General features: G+C 46.5%; 1 protein-coding gene across 1 annotated transcript in view; it reads right to left on the reverse strand.

Moving 5' to 3' along the window:
• The window catches only part of MATR3 (matrin 3), a 368,635-nt gene that overhangs the window by 47,442 nt on the left and 301,075 nt on the right, over positions 1 to 20,118 (reverse strand). The window contains exons 12-13 of the mRNA XM_029583949.1: positions 678 to 701; positions 414 to 436 (exon numbers count right to left, since the gene is read on the reverse strand). Coding sequence (XP_029439809.1) covers positions 414 to 436; positions 678 to 701 — 47 coding nt within the window. The remainder of the gene's footprint in view (positions 1 to 413; positions 437 to 677; positions 702 to 20,118) is intronic.

The raw sequence follows: 20,118 nt of genomic DNA on the forward strand, positions 1-20,118 counted from the left end.
TGAAGCCAAGAAAAACCGGTGCATGGTCAATGACCAGGGCCACTGCGACATGGGACTCCAGGAATAGTCAGTGAAAGAGGAGGAGAAATGTTTTTACCTATCGCGCCGAGGAGAGGCACTGACTGAGAAGGGGGGACCTGTTGATTGAATGGGGAAAAATTCCCGAACTGAAAGTACAAAAAAAAAAAATTAAGCAGAGCTCCACAAACTGCGAGGCAACTGCACTGCGGAAAAAGACTGAATGTGGATTTTGCAGGTGCGCGTGGATAGGGACATGCTGGGAATGCTCAATGTGCCAGTCAAAGCTTCTAAAAAATGAAAAGTTTTCCATGCTGGGCTCCATTTGATGTCACCCATCTGTGAGGACTACCATGCTGCTTGTCCTAGGAGAAGAGGTAATTTCACATCATAGCCTGGAAGAATCCTGTTCCAATAACTGGAAGCCCCTGGTCCACTGACTGTGCTCATGAAGGAAGGGAGTACAAAACTCATCTCAGGAGCTGCCAAGTTTATCTTTAGCTGGCCTAGCCAAAACTGGCAGACTGAGGTCAACAAAGCCTGCTTGGTCTTGTTTCTATCTGCTGGATAGGAGGCACAAACCTATGCATTTGGGCCAATCTGGCTGGCTGAAGACATCGACCGATGTAAAGTTAATATATTACCTGTTTTTCTGGTACTGTTTCAAGTCCTTTGTTGGGAATCTAAAAAAAAATAGAAATGGAAGAATATAAAAAAATATATACAGATTTAATTAGTGTGGGTATATGCATCAGATTGGAAAATTGGTTCCTACCTGCTAGTTTAGTTCCTGTAGTACCACGGATCAGTCCAAACTCCTGGGTTTTGCCTCCCCTCCAACAGATGGAGACAGAAGTTTTGACTGACAAACCTATACCCTGAGGTGCCACCTACAGTCTGTCAGTATTACACTGTATCATGCAGAAGACCAACATAACCAATTAATTTTACCCCCCTCCTGGACAGGGTGAGGGAAATCCTGCAACGCCAAACATCCTGCTCACAAACCCTAAGTGGGAGCAGAAGCCGTTATAAACTTTGGAAACTAGTCTGCAGAGAAAAAACCCCCAAAGAAGCACTGAACGAGCGGACTCTTACGCTAATGCTGAAAAAGGGTGGGACTCTGGACTGATCCGTGGTATTACAGGAATGAAAATAGCAGGTAAGAACCAATTTTCCTTTCCTGTACGTACCCAGATCAGTCCAGATTCCTGGGATGTACCAGAGCTTCCCTATGAGGGGTTGGGACCCTGAGAGTCCCGCTCAAAGCACACCTCCAATCCCCCATAGTCTGGGGCCTGGGCATCCAACCAGTAATGCCTAGCAAAGGTGTGCAAAGAATTCCAAGTAGCTGCCCTACAAATCTTCCTTGCAGCGAAACTTGCTGACACTGCCCACAAAAGCTGCCTGCGATCAGGTAGAATGCGCTTGAAGACACAACCGGAGCTGGTTGGCCCATGAACCAGGTACGCTGAAACAATAGCCTCTTCAACAAGTGGGGTGATAGTAGCCCTAGACGCCTTATTGCCTCCCCTTCAGGGGCCACTCCACAGCATAAAAAAGATGGTCTGACAGGCAGAAGTTATTTGTGATTTCCAAGTAAAATGCAACAGACTGCCGCACGAGTTCCACTCTGATTCAAATGATCAGAGGATACTACCTTTGCGAGAAAGGAAGGAATTGTCCTCAAGGAGACTCCCGTATACATAATCTTAAAAAGGGCTCCCTGCAAGATAAGCCTGGAGGCTCTGACATCCATGGATCTGAAGAAATGGCCACGAGAAAAAACACCTTTAACGTAAGATCCTTTAGCGTCGCCCTCTTCAGAGGCTCAAAAGGCACCGTACACAAGAGCTCTGAGAACTGAATTCAGGCTCCACGAAGGACAAGGATTTCGGACCAGAGGATGCAGATGTTTGGCCCCTCGAAGAAAATGCACCACGTTCGGGTGTGCGGCTAAGGCTAGCCCCACGAATCTTACTACGGAAACAACCGAGGGCCGCGACCCCTAGCTGCAAGATAAACCTTTAGCCAGGCCGGCTTGTAAGAAGGACAAGATATCAGTCACCAAAGCCTGAGTAGGCTCCACCTTTTGCTTTATGCACCAAGACTCAAAAAGCACCCACACCCTGACAGGCCAGGAAGGTAGAGGTTTTTCTTGAACGCAAAAGGCTAGCTACCACTGCGGAATAACCTTTGATCTTCAGTCATTGCCTCTCAAAAGCCATGCCGCTAGAGAAAAGCAATCTGCCTCTTCCAAACAAACTGGACCCTGATGTAGAAGATTCAGGAGCCTCCGAAGCCTCAGGGGTCTGTCCACTGCTATGTTGTCTAGATCCGCAAACCATGGACGTCTTGGCCATTCCGGTGCCACCAGGATCACCTCCACCGGGTGAGCTTCTATGCACCACAGCACCCTGCTGACCAAAGGCCAAGGTGGGAACACATAATAGGATGTTCCTTGGCCAGGCGAGAACTAGGACATTGACCCCCCTCCGCGCCTGGCTACCGGCGCTGACTGAAGCAGCGAGGGGCCTTGGCATTTCGAAACGTCGCCATCGAGTCCACTCTCGACCTGGACCACCTGTCGCATATGAGATGGACGGCTTCTTTGGAGAGCTCCCACTCTCTGGGATCGAGTTGGTGTCGACTGAGGAAATTGGCCTGAAAGTTGTCAACCCCGGCGATACGAGAGGCTGCAATGCGGACTAGGTGTTGCTCCGCCCAGCTTATCAACTGTCGAGCCTTGATCGCCACCGGCAGACTCTTGGTTCCTCCTTGGCGATTGATATAAGCCACTGCTGTCGCATTGTCAGACAGAACTCTGACCAACGTCCCCTGCAGCAGCGGAAGAGCCTGAAGTGCTAACCACACTGCCCTGGTCTCCAAATGATTAACCACCTGGCTTCCTTCACTGACCACTGGTCCTGCATCGTTCTCCCCTGACAAACCGCTCCCCAGTCGGAGAAACTGGCGTCTGTGGTGACTACAGTCCGAGACAGAATGTCAAAGTCCACACCCCGGCGTAAATTGTCCGAGAGGAGCCACCAATCGAGACTAGGACATGCAGAGTCCGTAAGAGGAAGTGGAAGATGAAATTTCTCGGATACCGGGTTCCAACGGGAAAGCAATGCTGATTGAAGAGATCTCATATGAGCAAAGGCCCATGGGACTAGCTCCAGGGTGGAAGCCATCGAGCTGAGGACCTGCAAGTAGTCCCAGACCCTGGGGAGACACTTGGTCAACAAGGCCCGAACTGGCCCCTGCAGTTTGATGATCCGCTCCTCGGTAAGGAAAACCTTGCTAGTGTGTCGAACAGGGCTCCCAGGAACTCAAAGGCCTGGGAGGGAATTAGGTGGCTTTTGGCTAGATTGACTATCCAACCTAGCGACCTCAAGAATTGGAGAATTCGGTGCACCGTAGAGCGACACTCAGACTTTGCTCAAATCAGCCAGTCGCCCAGATACAGATGAACTAAGAATCCCTACTTTCCGGAGTTCCACTGCCCACCACAACCATTACCCTTGGTAAAGGTTCTGGGTGCTGTGGCAAGCCCAAAAGGCAGAGTGGAAAACAAAGTGATCCCCCAGGATGGAAAGCCGCAGGAATTTCTGGTGGTTGGCCCGGATTCAGATGTGGAAGTACGCTTTGGTCAGATCCAGAGACGCTAGGAATTTTCCCTTGTGTACTAAAGCAATTATCAACCATAGGGTTTCCATCAGAAACCACAGACTTCGAAGGCACCTGTTGACACTCTTTAAATAGAGGATGGGCCGGAATGTGCCCTCTTTTTTAGGTACCACGAAGTAAAAAGAATAGCGGCCCTTCTGCCATTCTGCAGGAGGAACTGGGACAATGGTTCAGAGCTCGAGTAGGCGCTATAATGTGTCCCACACCGCCTGACGCATCTCTACATACGAGCATGGGGAAACAAGAAAGCGGTCTCGAAGGCGCCAAGCAAAATCTAAGGTGCAGCAGTGTCTTAGGACATTGAGGACCCACTGGTCCGAAGTTAATTTGGTCCACTCCTTGTAACAGAGCCAATCTGCCTCCTACAATCGGAACAGAGGAATGGACTGGCCTCACCTCATTGGGAGGGCTTAAACTCCTCCCGCAGTTTGTGGGGCCCCGGTTCTGCCAAAGTGCTGCCTCTGAAAGGATTGGGACCAGGAATGTTGTCTGCCGGAGTTCTGCCTAGATGTGCCTGACGACCAGGAAGACCAGAACCTCTATTACCATCCTCCGGTAGCCGATTATACTTTGTTCTCCCCCAAGGATTGAATGTCTTCTAAATCCTTCCCGAAGAGTACTTTGTCCTTGAAGGCAGAGAAGAGACATCTGCAGATCAGTTCCTCAACCAGAGAAGGCAACGGGCAGAAACGGCTGAACCATAGACCTGCTGAAGTCCGTAGCAGATCATAGAGGGCATCTGCACTGTAAGTTACTGCAGCATCCAGCCACCCAGCTTGAACAGCCTCCTCCTCCAATAGAGATGTGCTACTCTGCAATTGCTGTACCCAGCAAAGAACTGCCCTCAAGGAGGAACTGCTGCACATGGCAGCCCGCACTCCAAGTGCTGATCCCTCATATCTTCTTGAGCTGGACCTCGAGCTTATGATCTTGGAGATCCTTGAGGGCCGTTGCTCCCATTACCAGGATGGTGGTGTTTCTCTGCGGACTGCTGACCGCATCTACCGTGGGAACCCTGAGGTCTAGCACTTCTGGTAGTGGGTACAGCTTATCCATTGCTCTACTGACTTCCATAGAAACATAGAAATGACGGCAGAAGACGACCAAATGGCCCATCAAGTCTGCCCAGCAAGCTTCACTCATTTTTTTTCTCTCATACTTATCTGTTTCTCTTAGCTCTTGGTTCTATTTCCCTTCCCACCCCCCACCATTAATGTAGAGAGCGGTGATGGAGCTGCATCCAAGTGAAATATCTAGCTTGATTAGTTAGAGGTAGTAGGTGGTAGTAACCGCCCGCAATAAGCAAGCTACACCCGTGCTTATTTGTTTTTACCCAGATTATGTATACAGCCCTTATTGGTTGTTTATCTTCTCCCCTGCCGTTGAAGCAGAGAGCTATGCTGGATATGCATCGAAAGTGAAGTATCAGGCAACATTTGGTTTGGGGTAGTAACGCCGTAACAAGCCAGCTACTCCCCGCTTTGTGAGTGCGAATCCTTTTTTCTTCTCCCCTGCCGTTTGAAGTTATGCTGGATATGTGTGAAGTATCAGTTTTTCTTTTCCCCTGCCGTTGAAGTAGAGAGCTATGCTGGAAATTCGTGATGTATCAGTCTTTCTCCCATGCCGTTGAAGCAGAGAGCCATGCTGGATATGCATCGACAGTGAAGTATCAGGTACATTTGGTTTGGGGTAGTAACCGCCGTAACAAGCCAGCTACTCCCCGCTTTGTGAGGGCGAACCCTTTTTTCTTCTCCCCTGCCGTTGAAGCAGAGAGCTCTGCTGGATGTGTGAAGTACCAGTTTTTCTTCTCCCCTGCCGTTGAAGCAGAGAACTATGCTGGATATGCATTGAAAGTGAAGTATAAGAATGGAGTGATCAAGCTAGTTGAAAGGCATCAGGAATAGAGGAAGGTGGAGGTAGTAATTTGGTTATTGGTTTGGGGTAGTAACCGCCGAAACAAGCCAGCTACTCCCGTCTTTGTGAGTGCAAATCCTTTTTTCCACATTTCCTTTTGCTGTTGAAGCTTAGAGTGATGTTGGAGTCACAGTAACCATGTGTATGTTTATTGAATAAGGGTTATTGTCTCCAGGCAGTAGCCATCATTCTGGCTAGTCACCTACTCTTCATTGGCGGCCCTCTTGACTTTATGGATCCACAGTGTTTATCCCACGCCCCTTTGAAGTCCTTCACAGTTCTGGTCTTCACCACTTCCTCCGGAAGGGCATTCCAGGCATCCACCACCCTCTCCGTGAAGAAATACTTCCTGACATTGGTTCTGAATCTTCCTCCCTGGAGCTTCAAATCGTGACTCCTGGTTCTGCTGATTTTTTTCTTATGGTAAAGGTTTGTCGTTGCCTTTGGATCATTAAAACCTTTCAAGTATCTGAAAGTCTGTATCATATCACCTCTGCTCCTCCTTTCCTCCAGGGTGTACATATTTAGATTCTTCAATCTCTCCTCGAACGTCATCCGATGAAGATCCTCCACCTTCCTGGTCGCCCTTCTCTGTACCGCTTCCATCTTGTCTTTGTCTTTTTGTAGATACGGTCTCCAGAACTGAACACAGTACTCCAGGTGAGGCCTCACCAAGGACCTGTACAAGGGAATAATCACTTCCCTTTTCTTACTCGATATTCCTCTCTCTATGCAGCCCAGCATTCTTCTGGCTTTTGCTATCGCCTTGTTGCATTGTTTCGCAGACTTCCAACCTAAATCAGGAGTGTCCCACTCCTGAAACAGTTCAGAGACTGAAAGATGAAAAGGGAAGGACCGGGTCGGACCATGGAGACCCACAATGACTGGATCAGTAGCCCCCATCCTAGTCCTCCTGAGGTGTCAATGCCCTATTCTTCCAGAACCACAGGAATAGGCGGGCCTAGCTTGTCCTTATGGAAGAGGCGGACCACCTCAGGGTCATCCCATTCAACTACATGGGGACTGTGATCTTGAGAATTATGGTCACGGTCACCCTCATGGTCTGCTCCCTGTGGCATCTTGCTCTTCTATTCCTGACCCTCTGGCTCTGAAATTTCAGGAGTCATCCCCCGCCGGACGGGACAGTGCGGTCCACAGTGGGCGCTTAACCTTTGCGACCCCATCCCCCTCCGGAGGCCTGGGTCTCTTAGTGGCCTGGATCCCTGCTTTGGTGAAGTACTGAGCTGACCTGGAGAGAGAATGCTCTTCCGAATGCCTCTTAGCTGTCTTCCTGGCTTTGAAAGCCTTGTGAAGCAGCAGAACAAAGTCTGAGGAAAACGAGGAGTCTGAAGCACCCTGGGGCTCTCCTCTGCCGAGCAGTCTGAAGCATCCCCGGGGCTCTCCTCTGCCGAGGAGTTTAGGTCCCTCCATCAGCCCCCCGGAGGCTGCCTGCTGCGGGAACAAGGAGTAGGGGAAATCCCTGCCCCTTTTGCTGTACGCGCGGGAGCACAAAAAGTCGCCAGGATGGTGTCTGTTCCCACGCTGAGCGGGAACAGATCAGGAGAAGTGCGCCGCGGACAACTGAGCCTCCCAGACTCCCGGTGCACCCTCAAACTGCCACCCCCCGGCAGCCCCTGAAGTGCCCTCCCCTCCAGGGAGGCAGGCGGAAACATAGGCCATCGTGTGAAATCCACAACTGCGCATCCCCACACGTGCAGCAGGCAGCACCATGTGGCATCTGTAAGCTAAGACAATGCTGGGGGACCAGCCGAGACTAGGGAAAGAAAAAAAAAAAGACAGATTTCACATAGTACAGCGTCGGGGGATGGATAATCAGGACCAGCAGCACAGAAACCCCCCCCCCCCAAAAAAGCACGTGTTTGAACCTCCCCCCCCACCCCAAAACCTGAGCCAAAAGGAACCCCGGGGTCCTGATCCCAGCAGGGTGAGTGAACCAGGCTCCTCTGTACCAACCCGAGCGCTGTCAGCAGTGTAGGGCAGCAGGGTCCCTGACCCCCAGCCTCAAATACCAGGGGAGATGGTAACACCAGGACCCTGCTGACCCCCTGGGAGGCTCAGGAACTCTGCCATTGAAAGAAAGAACTGCACCTAAACTCTCTTTAGAAACTTTTACTCTTTTCTTTTTCAGCTATCTACAGACTGTAGGAGTTTGCACCTCCTCATCTGCTGGAGACAAATACTGAACGGACTTGTAGGTGGCAACTCAGGGTATAGGGCAGAGTCAGTCAAAACTTGTCTCCATCTGCTGGAGGGGAGGCAAAACCCAGGAGTCTGGACTGATCCGGGTACGCACAGGGAACACATTCCTTGTAGAAGATAAGGAACAGCACCACACGTCACTGAAAATGAAGAGGCAGCAATGCAATCTGATCTATGGGCCAATATCAATACAGTATTCAGCACATGTGAACAATAAGCAGCCTTATTTATTTATTTATTTAGCATTTTTCTATACCGACTTTCCAATAACAGAATTATTGATCAATTCGGTTTACATTCTCAACAATAACAATGACAAGTAAATGTCTTACAATGAACAGGTCGAATTAACTTGGGTTAAGATATATGGGGTTAATAACATAATTAAAAGGTACGGTGCCTAATGTAGTCTAGCTAAACAGGTGGTATTATAATGTTGTTTAGATAATTAGACTGCCAAAGAATATGTGATTTCTAGAGGTCTATATAGTTCTCTAGCGTGTTCCCACGGAGGGGATCATTGGCAGGGATATTCCGCAAGTTGATGTTAAGGGAAAGCTTGGTTGAATAACCAAGTCTTGAGTCGTTTTTTAAATGTAGTGGAGCATTGCACTGATCTGAGATCTGACGGGAGGAGTGTTCCAGATTTTAGGACCTGCTGTGGAGAAAGCTCTTTTGCTTAATGCTGACTTCATCGGTGGGATTTGAAGGTTGTTTTTGTAGGCTTGTCTCACTGGTCTGGTAGAGGTGTGGAGTTGGAGAGGGAATTTGAGCTCGAGTGGTGCCAGGTTGTGTAGTGCCTTGTGGGTTACTGAGAGCACTTTGAAAAGTATTCTGAATTTGACGGGAAGCCAGTGTAGGCTTTTTAAGATGGGTGAGATGTGGTCTCTTTTGTTGGACTTGGTTAAGATCCTCGCTGCAGCGTTTTGCAGCATCTGTAGCGGTTTTTATGGCGTTTGCAGGTAGACCCAGTAGAAGTGAGTTGCAGTAGTCTATTTTCGTGAGAATGATTGCTTGTAGAACTAATCGGAAGTCTTTAAATGTAGGAGAGGTCTGTCTTTTTAGGACTTGTAATTTGAAGAAATCCGTCCTTTACGATGTTATTTATGAGTGATCTGTAATTCATTTGATTGTCCAGTATAATTCCTAGATTTCTGACTTGTGGGGTCATTGTTAATTGGGTAGACATGATGGTACTTGGAAGTGTGTTGGTTCCATTTTGGGAGATGAGGAGATATTCTGTTTTGTTTTGATTAAGGATCAGGTTGAGGCTAGTGAGTAAGTTGTTGATGGCTTGTTGGCAAGAGTTCCAGAAGTCCAGAGTTTTTTGGAGAGATTCCGTAATTGGAATCAGTATCTGAACATCGTCTGCGTATAAGTAGTGGATGAGATTTAGGTTGATGAGGAGCTGGCAGAGTGGTAGGAGGTAAATATTGAATAATGTTGGAGAGAGTGACGATCCTTGTGGGACTCCTAAGTTGCAGGTGACTAGTTGAGATTCTTCCTTGTTGACCTTGACCTTATACTGTCTGTTCTGTAGGAATGATTTGAACCAGTTGAGGGCCTCATCTCTAATACCTATGTCTGACAGACGATCTATTAATGTGTTATGATTGACCGTGTCAAATGCTGCTGTTAGATCTAGGAGGATGAGGAGACAGGGATGTCTGTTTTCAAGATTCAGTAAAATAGAGTCCGTTAGTGAGATTAGTAGAGTTTCAGTGCTTCGAGATTGGCGGAAGCCGAACTGCGATGGGGAAAGAATGTTGTGGTCATTTAGGTATTCTGTTAGTTGTTTATTTGCAACTCGTTCCAAGATTTTTGCGATGAACGGTTAGATTAGCTATTGGACGAAAATTAGCCGGGTTTTCTGGAGAAAGATTAGGTTTTTTTATTAGTGGTTTTATGATTGCCATTTTTAGTGGGTCGGGTACAAGCCCTTGAGAGAAGGAGCAATTGATGATTTGTGCGATGGGTTTGGAAATGGTTTCAGCACAAGAGATGAGGAGATTGGTGGGTATGGTATCCTGAGGGTGTGAAGAAGGTTTGAGCTTTTTTAGGATATTTTCGACCTCTAAGGATGAGGTCGGTTCGAATTCCTAAGGCTAGCCTTTTGTGATGGGACAGCAGCTCGAGGTATTACTGTGTAGTATAATTAATATTATTATTATTATTGGATTGCGTTAGTAGGTTTGGGATCTTGTTTTGAAGTAGGTTGCCAGTTCTTCTGCTTTGCTTGCTGCTTTATCGTCTGGTATGGATGTCGATGGGGGTTTAGTGAGGGATGAGACCAAGGAAAAAAGCGCTCTCGGGTCGAAAATGAAGTGGTGGATTTTTTGTGAGTAAAAGTCTCTTTTTGCTTGGAGGATGGATATTCTGTAATGGTGCATCGTGGTTTTGAATGCCGTGATGTTGGCATATGTTGGGTTTTTGCGCCAATGTTGTTCTTTTTTTCTGAGATCCTGTTTTATGGATTTTAGTTTTGGGGTGTACCAAGGTTTTCTGTTGTCCTTGTTTGCTTGATGGGCTTTGGTGATAGTTGGGCATGTAGTATCGGCCACTTTTTTGGTAATGTTGTTCCAGGACGATATGGCTGAGTCCGCGTTCGTGAGGTCCAGTTGGTTAAGTTCATCTGATAGGCTGTTGCTGAGAATTTCCTGGCTGCACATTTTCTTGAATTGGATTGTGTTATTCTGCTTTTCAAGGCCTTCAAAAAGGGAGTGATCACTTGGGGAAAACATACCAGGAATTTTATTTGAATGATGGTACTTAGGAAAGTCTCCACTTAACTGGCTAAAAGTACTAGATAACATGGCTTCAAGAACAAAAGACATAGCATTACTGAGCAATGGATAAAGGTGAAACAAGTCACTGACTGCTATTAGCAAAAGTGGAAACTTTTAGAAAAGTTAACCAGCTTTTTTGGGAAGTACAGAGAATCAACTCATTTTGTTTTTCTATTTTTTCCCCCCAGCTTGTCCTTTTTCCTTCAAGTTTTTCCCTTCCAGTCTGTCTCTCCCGCTTTGCTTCTGAAACTCAGCAACTGCTCCTGTCCCCAGGTAAGACTCCTGGGGCTGGTGCAAGGTACCAACTTACAGCATTTCAGGCATCTGGGGTTTTTCAACCCTATTCATGATACCAAGCTGGCTATCATTCATGCTTTACAAATTTTAGTCTTTTCACATGTCACTTAACAGGATAACTATTGGCAAACAATCTCAGCACAGTAAACTGTGTTGTAGAATCACTTAGAAAGATGTGTCATGGAGGAAGTGACGTTGCGCTCGGATGGCTGCTTGATCCACGAGCTCCGGGCCAAAGAATCGTAAATCCCCTCTATTGGTTGTAATCTGCCAAGAAACGTATCTGCTACCGAAGCGATTTCACTGCTGGGCTTGAGTGGTGTCAGTGTGGAAGAAAATTGCTGAGCTGCGGCAGTTTTCTTTTGAAGCAGGGCTGAAAAAAGGAGGATGAGTCTGGGAGTTCAAAGACTGTGCGCCAGTGAGCAAGCAGAGTTGGCTTCACCCCCGCCCCAGCTATTGACCCTATCACTCGGGAGGATTTTTGTAGGTTTCGGGAAATAAAAGACAGCATGGGTTCTCTGAAGGAAGAATTGAGGGCAATTGCAGGGGAAATGAGGCGCGCGAATGTGCAGTACTAGGAGACCATGTGGACTCTCTGGAAACCCAAGTCAGTGAGCAGGAGACAGCAACTCAGCGTGGCCTCATTCAAGTCAAACAAGAAATAGCAGATCAGCAAGCTTGGTTAGAAGACCTGGAAAATCACTCCAGGCGAGTGAATATGAGGATCAGGAGAGTCCCTGAAGGGGACATTTATCTGGATTGTGCAAGAAATATGCAGTCTCATACTCGCTGAATCCAATATTATAGAATCAGCACAGACTCCCAATATTAAACTTGAGAGTGCTCACAGGGCTTTGGCCAGACCCAGAGGAAATGCTTCAAGAGGCATAATAGTATGCTTTCATGAATCTGCTTTAAAAGAACAGATTATTTGAGTTTTTCTATACCGACATTCGTGATTAGAAACCACATCATGCCGGTTTACATATAACAAGGGGGTGTGAACAAAAAACGGAACATAAACAAGTGCAAAGAGATCATAAAGTTACATTACAACAGGGTCATATAACTGGGGAGAGAATCAGAGTAAGATAACCAAGCAGTTAGGATTAAATATTTACATTATATTGTGAAGTCTCTTATATGTTGCTGTCATTCAATTGGGATCTGGGAAGGCTTGCTTAAATAGCCAAGTCTTAAGCCTTTTTCTGAAAGTAGGTAGGCCTGGTTCTTGCCTCAGATTCGGAGGAATAGAATTCCATAGTGAAGGTCCGGCTGTGGAAAAGGCTCGGTCTCTGAAAGTTAGGTGGTGAGTGGTTTTGGTTTGGGGAACGAGGAGTGATCCTCTGTAGGCTTCTCTGATGGGTCTGGTGGATGTGTGTAGTCTGAGTGGTATTTGTAGATCGAGCGTTGCTTGGTGATGGATAGCCTTATAGATGATAGTGATGGATTTGTGGATAATTCTGAAGTGTATTGGCAACCAGTGCAAGTTCTTGAGAGTGGGAGAAATGTGATCTCTTCTCCTGGTGTTAGTCAGAATTCTCGCAGCTGAGTTCTGGAGCATCTGAAGGGGTTTAATGTAAGCGGAAGGGAGACCTAGTAAGATAGAATTGCAGTAGTCTATCTTAGAGAAGATAACTGCTTGAAGGACCGTTCTGAAGTCTCGCACGTGAAGGAGCGGTTTGATTCTTTTAAGTACCTGAAGTTAATAAAATCCGTCTTTAGTGGTTTGTTTGATGAAGGATTTTAAGTTAAGACGGTTGTCGATAATTATTCCTAAGTTCCTTGTTTGGGTGGTAAGTGGGTTGGTTGGAGGACACGGCGATGGGTTGCTATTTTCTGGTGATATAAGAAGTTCTGTCTTAGCCGTATTTAATATCAGGTTTAAACTTGTGATATTAGCTTTAAAATTATAAAAACTTTAAAATTATGCATAAAGCAAGACAAATTAAGGATCTACAATGGCATGGAGAAAAAAAATTGAGATTTTCCAGGACACCTCTGCTATCACGATTTAAGGAGGGAGTTTTGTGATATCCTGCAAATTTTGAGTGTAAATTGCTATAAATGGGTTTTCCCATTTGGACTGCAGTTTAGATTCAGGGTGTAAAACAAGGTGAAATCGGTGCAGGAAGCTGAAGAACTTCTGCATGCGGTGGGCCTTATGAAACCTGGGGATGAAGCAGCGGGTCTTCTCTCTACACACCCAGCCGGAGAAAAATCCCAACGCTGGCAACGTGTTCAGCACGGGGGCAAGCATCTTCGCAGACAATCCGGAGGATCATCACCAGCAGGGGATTCTAACACCTGAAGTATCTGAGACTTTTGTTGCTGCATTTTGTATGCAAGTTTCTTCTCTATCTTTTCTCTCAACACTAGTTTTAACACTGCAGGGCTAACATTCCAGTCACAGTAGTCGTTATAGTTGGTTTACTAAGTTTAATCTTTATGAAGCCGTTTTAAGGGATTTCAATATATGTATTTGTTAGTGGCCCCTGGCTCCAGGGGTCTGAGGATATTTTAGATATCTGAGTGACAATTGTGATGTCAATCCACAGCTTCAGCAATGGAGCACTTGGGGGAGGGGGCAGGATGGGAGGAGGGCTAGCTGGATAAATGCTGTGTTGGTACTTAGAGTTGAGTTGTTGGGGATACCTAATGTGTCATGGGGTGACCAGCTGTTTCAGGGTGGGGTATCTTCACAGCAGCTGTACCAGATATATATATCTCGAACTTGGACTGCATATCAGGTGGCCGTCTGTCTGGGTGGACAAGTCGATAGTCTGAGTTTTCACAGTCTCATGGGTGACCTCAAAATTTGCTCCTGGAATGTTAAGGGACTGAATTCAGGTTCTAAGAGAAAATGTTTAAATCAGGATGCCCTCAGGGACAATGTTGATATTCTGTTATGTCAGAAAACCCACGTGAAGGCGAGATATGAAAAATTGATGTCACATTTCCCTATGCAATATTATGCTGCTGCTACCAAAAATAATAAATATTGGGGGGGGGGGGGGGGGGGCATTCTCTTCTCTAAGGCCCTTACTGTGAATGTAATCTCCATCCTTTGGGATACAGCAGGGAGATATCATCTTGAAGTTTCTTATAGATAAATCTCTATATACATTGGTGAATATCTATGTTCCCAATTCTGGACAAGGGCAGTTTCTGCAGAAGTTATCAGGTACTATGAAAAATTGGGTTGAAGGGACTCATGGGGGGACGGGGGGGGACACACACTTTAATATGACCTGATATCCTTTCTTAGACTCCAGCGGAGATAGTGGGGGCTGTTCCGGCTCACAGAGCCTGAAAATTTTTATGAGGGAGTGGAATCTCATTGATGTATGGCAATTACTTAATCCCACTGAACGAAATTACACCTTTTTTTCTAAAGCACATCAGTCCTATTCCCGAATTGATTTCTTTTTAGTAGAAAAGTCTCTGGTTAATAAGGTCCGAGCAGCTGAAATAACCCCAATCATGTGGTCTGACTGTGCAGCTATAGGAAAATTAGTTCTTACCTGCTAATTTTCGTTCCTGTAGTATCATGATCAGTCCAGACAGCTGGGTTATGCCTCCCTTCAAGCAGGTGGAGTCAGAGAACAAACTGAAAAGGCACCCCCTGATAACCCAGTGTGCCATCTGCAGTCCCTTAGTATAATGAATATCCAAGCAGAAGAAAAAACACAACCACTGAACAATTTAACAGCCAATGACTAGACCAAACACTAATAACAAATGGTCCCAACTGTCAGAACTATGTAGCTGCAAGGAGTGTAGATTCTTCCAAGCCTTACACCCTAACAAACATCTCCGCATTTGCAAATCTGTGTAGAAAGCAAAAGAAAGAAAAGAAACAATGAACTTACCCGACTATCTGGGCGGGCGTCTGGACTGATCCGTGGTACTATAGGAACGAAAATTAGCAGGTAAGAACCAATTTTCCTTTCCCTATACGTACCCGGAAAGTCCCACTCTGAGCACTCCGCTACCAAAACAATCCATATCTGAAGCCCGGATGTCCAAGCGATAGTGCCTAGCAAAAATGTGCATAGATTTCCAAGTCGCCGCTCGACAAATTTCCTGAGGAGAAACGTTTTGACTCTCCGCCCAAGACCTGATAGAATGAGCCTTAAGACCATCAGGTACCGGACGACCCTTACATATGTACGCTGAGGCAATGGCTTCTTTCAACCATCGGGCGATGATAGTCTTGGGCATTCTGCCCTTAGGGCCACTCCACAAAACAAAGATGGTCTGACAACCGAAAAGTATTAGTCACTTCCAAATATCTGAGAAGGACCCGAACGTCCAACTTTCGCAACTCCTGAGCCTGAGAGGAATCGCGATCCAAATCTGAAGAAGGCCGGTAACTCAACTGACTGATTCAAATGAAAGGCCGACACCACCTTCGGAAGGAAGGACGGCACTGTCCGAAGCGAAATTCCCGAGGACAAAAACCGCAAGAACGACTCCCGGCACGACAACGCCTGAAGCTCGAATCTGTCTCACCGAACAAATAACCATGAGAAATACCGCTTTAAGTGTCAAATCCTTTAACGTGGCCCGCTTGAGGCGCTCAAAAGGCAAGTCGCATAGTGCTCGCAGAACTAAGTTCAAACTCCATGAAGGGCAGACCTGTCATACTGGAGGATTCAAATGTTTGGCTCCTTTCAGAAAACGTGCCACATCTGGGTGCCCCGCCAGAGAAGTACAGTCCACCTGGCCACGCAAGCAGCCCAAGGCCGCTACTTGAAGACGAAGAGAACTGTACGCCAAACCTTTCTTCAGGCCTTCCTGTAAGAACTCTAGAATGTACACTATCGTGGCCCTTCGTGGGGAAACCTGAGAACCGTTACACCAGGAATCAAAAACCTTCCAAACCCGTACGTAAGTAAGCGATGTGGAAGTCCTACGTGCTTGAAGCAGAGTAGAAGTCACAGACTCAGGGTATCCTTTTTTCCTCAGCTGGCGCCTCTCATAAGCCAAGCCGCTAGACAGAAGTGATCCACCTAATCGAAACATACTGGACCTTGACGGAGGAGGTTTGGAAGGTGCCAGAGATGCAAGGGACCCTCGACCACCAATTGATCAGGTCCGCGAACCAGGGTCTTCGCTGCCACTCTGGAGCCATGAGGACTATCGGACCCCGGTGCGACTATCCGTCTGAGCACTTTGCCCACCAGAGGCCAAGGAGGGAACATAGAAGCATGCTGCTGGGACAGGGAAGGACTAGAGCATCCACCCCTTCTGCTCCATGTTCCCGTCTGCTGCTGAAAAACCGTACCGCTTTCGTGTTTGCTCGCGTCACCATTAAGTCCAGGTGGGGAACACCCCACCTCCGGATCAAGAGCTGCATCGCTTCCTCGGATAGCTCCCACTCCCCGGGGTCTAGCTGCTGACTGAGAAAGTCTGCTTGGACGTTGTCAACCCCGGCTATGTGAGACGCTGCCAGACGCCGCATATTGTGCTCCGCCCATGCCATAAGCATGTCGGCTTCGAAGGCCACCAGCTGACTTAGTGTTCCTCCCTGTCGGTTGATGTAGGCCACCGTGGTGGCATTGTCTGATAGGATCTTTATCGACTGATGGCGGACCAGGGGAAGGAAGCTGCGCAATGCCAGACGAACCGCTCTGGTTTCCAAATGATTAATGGATCACTTGGACTCTGGAGCCGACCACTGGCCTTGAGCAGAGTGAGACTGGCAAACTGCCCCCCAACCGGAAAGGCTGGCATCCGTTGTCACAATCAGCCACTGGGGATTTTCCAAATCCATCCCCTGTTGTAAGTGTTCCGGTACTAGCCACCACTGGAGACTGCTCCAGGCTGGATTCAGGAGAGGCAACTGAAGGTGAAACTCCTCGGACTTGGGATCCCAGCGGGAAAGCACACCCTCTGCAAAGGCCTCAAATGAGCAAACGCCCATGGGACCAATTCCAGAGTAGACGCCATAGAACCAAGAACTTGTAAATAGTCCCAGACGATGGGCAATGGGAGAGAGTAGTTGCCGAACCTGAGACATCAACTTGGCCATTCACTGCACGGGAAGGAACACCTTGCCCACCATCGTGTCGAATCGGGCTCCTAGAAATTCCAACTCTTGCAATGGGACCAGCTGGCTCTTGGGAAAGTTGATCACCCAGCCGAGTGACTGAAGGCGCAGCACCACCGACAACTGCCTGCTCGCATAGGTGCTGTGACTTCCCCCGAATGAGCCAGTCGTCCAAATAGGGATGAACCAGAATCCCTTTTCGCAGAGATGCGCTACCACTACCATGACTTTGGTGAATAAGCGTGGCACCGTCACCAGACCGAATGGTAGCGCTTGAAACTGGTAATGTTCCCCTAGCACCATGAACCGGAGAAACCTTTGATGCTCTGTATACCGATGTGCAGATAAGCCTCTGTTAGATCTAAAGAGGCCAAATAAACATGCTCCTTTGTGCACGGCCATAATGACGGATCTCAAGGTTTCCATGCGAAAATGGGGAACCCAAATGGCTCTGCTGGCCTTCTTCAAGTCCATAAGAACATAAGAACATAAGAAAATGCCATACTGGGTCAGACCAAGGGTCCATCAAGCCCAGCATCCTGTTTCCAACAGTGGCCAATCCAGGCCATAAGAACCTGGCAAGTACCCAAAAACTAAGTCTATTCCATGTAACCATTGCTAATGGCAGTGGCTATTCTCTAAGTGAACCTAATAGCAGGTAATGGACTTCTCCTCCAAGAACTTATCCAATCCTTTTTTAAACACAGCTATACTACCTGCACGAACCACATTCTCTGGCAACAAATTCCAGAGTTTAATTGTGCGTTGAGTAAAAAAGAACTTTCTCCGATTAGTTTTAAATGTGCCCCATGCTAACTTCATGGAGTGTCCCCTAGTCCTTCTACTATCTGAAAGAGTAAATAACCGATTCACATCTACCCGTTCTAGACCTCTCATGATTTTAAACACCTCTATCATATCCCCCCTCAGTCGTCTCTTCTCCAAGCTGAAAAGTCCTAATCTCTTTAGTCTTTCCTCATAGGGGAGTTGTTCCATTCCCCTTATCATTTTGGTAGCCCTTCTCTGTACCTTCTCCATCGCAATTATATCTTTTTTGAGATGCGGCGACCAGAATTGTACACAGTATTCAAGGTGCGGTCTCACCATGGAGCGATACAGAGGCATTATGACATTTTCCGTTTTATTCATCATTCCTTTTCTAATAATTCCCAACATTCTGTTTGCTTTTTTGACTGCCGCAGCACACTGAACCGACGATTTCAATGTGTTATCCACTATGACACCTAGATCTCTTTCTTGGGTTGTAGCACCTAATATGGAACCCAACATCGTGTAATTATAGCATGGGTTATTTTTCCCTATATGCATCACCTTGCACTTTTCCACATTAAATTTCATCTGCCATTTGGATGCCCAATTTTCCAGTCTCACAAGGTCTTCCTGCAATTTATCACAATCTGCTTGTGATTTAACTACTCTGCACAATTTTGTGTCATCTGCAAATTTGATTATCTCACTCGTCGTATTTCTTTCCAGATCATTTATAAATATATTGAACAGTAAGGGTCCCAATACAGATCCCTGAGGCACTCCACTGTCCACTCCCTTCCACTGAGAAAATTGCCCATTTAATCCTACTCTCTGTTTCCTGTCTTTTAGCCAGTTTGCAATCCACGAAAGGACATCGCCACCTATCCCATGACTTTTTACTTTTCCTAGAAGCCTCTCATGAGGAACTTTGTCAAACGCCTTCTGAAAATCCAAGTATACTATATCTACCGGTTCACCTTTATCCACATGTTTATTAACTCCTTCAAAAAAGTGAAGCAGATTTGTGAGGCAAGACTTGCCCTGGGTAAAGCCATGCTGACTTTGTTCCATTAAACCATGTCTTTCTATATGTTCTGTGATTTTGATGTTTAGAACACTTTCCACTATTTTTCCTGGCACTGAAGTCAGGCTAACCGGTCTGTAGTTTCCCGGATCGCCCCTGGAGCCCTTTTTAAATATTGGGGTTACATTTGCTATCCTCCAGTCTTCAGGTACAATGGATGATTTTAATGATAAGTTACAAATTTTTACTAATAGGTCTGAAATTTCATTTTTTAGTTCCTTCAGAACTCTGGGGTGTATACCATCCGGTCCAGGTGATTTACTACTCTTCAGTTTGTCAATCAGGCCTACCACATCTTCTAGGTTCACCGTGATTTGATTCAGTCCATCTGAATCATTACCCATGAAAACCTTCTCCATTACGGGTACCTCCCCAACATCCTCTTCAGTAAACACCGAAGCAAAGAAATCATTTAATCTTTCCGCGATGGCCTTATCTTCTCTAAGTGCCCCTTTAACCCCTCGATCATCTAAAGGTCCAACTGACTCCCTCACAGGCTTTCTGCTTCGGATATATTTAAAAAAGTTTTTACTGTGAGTTTTTGCCTCTACAGCCAACTTCTTTTCAAATTCTCTCTTAGCCTGTCTTATCAATGTCTTACATTTAACTTGCCAATGTTTATGCTTTATCCTATTTTCTTCTGTTGGATCCTTCTTCCAATTTTTGAATGAAGATCTTTTGGCTAAAATAGCTTCTTTCACCTCCCCTTTTAACCATGCCGGTAATCGTTTTGCCTTCTTTCCACCTTTCTTAATGTGTGGAATACATCTGGACTGTGCTTCTAGAATGGTATTTTTTAACAATGACCACGCCTCTTGGACATTTTTTACTTTTGTAGCTGCTCCTTTCAGTTTTTTTCTAACAATTTTTTCTCATTTTATCAAAGTTTCCCTTTTGAAAGTTTAGCACGAGAGCTTTGGATTTGCACACTGTTCCTTTTCCAGTCATTAAATCAAATCTGATCATATTATGATCACTATTGCCAAGCGGCCCCACCACCGTTACCTCTCTCACCAAGTCCTGTGCTCCACTGAGAATTAGATCTAAAATTGCTCCCTCTCTCGTCGGTTCCTGAACCATTTGCTCCATAAAGCTATCATTTATTCCATCCAGGAACGTTATCTCTCTAGCGTGACCCGATGATACATTTACCCAGTCTATATTGGGGTAATTGAAGTCTCCCATTATTACTGCACTACCAATTTGGTTGGCTTCCCTAATTTCTCTTAGCATTTCACTGTCCATCTCACCATCTTGACCAGGTGGACGGTAGTATACCCCTA

The sequence above is a fragment of the Rhinatrema bivittatum genome, chromosome 18 (genome assembly GCF_901001135.1).
Source record: "Rhinatrema bivittatum chromosome 18, aRhiBiv1.1, whole genome shotgun sequence".
Lineage (NCBI taxonomy): Eukaryota > Metazoa > Chordata > Amphibia > Gymnophiona > Rhinatrematidae > Rhinatrema > Rhinatrema bivittatum.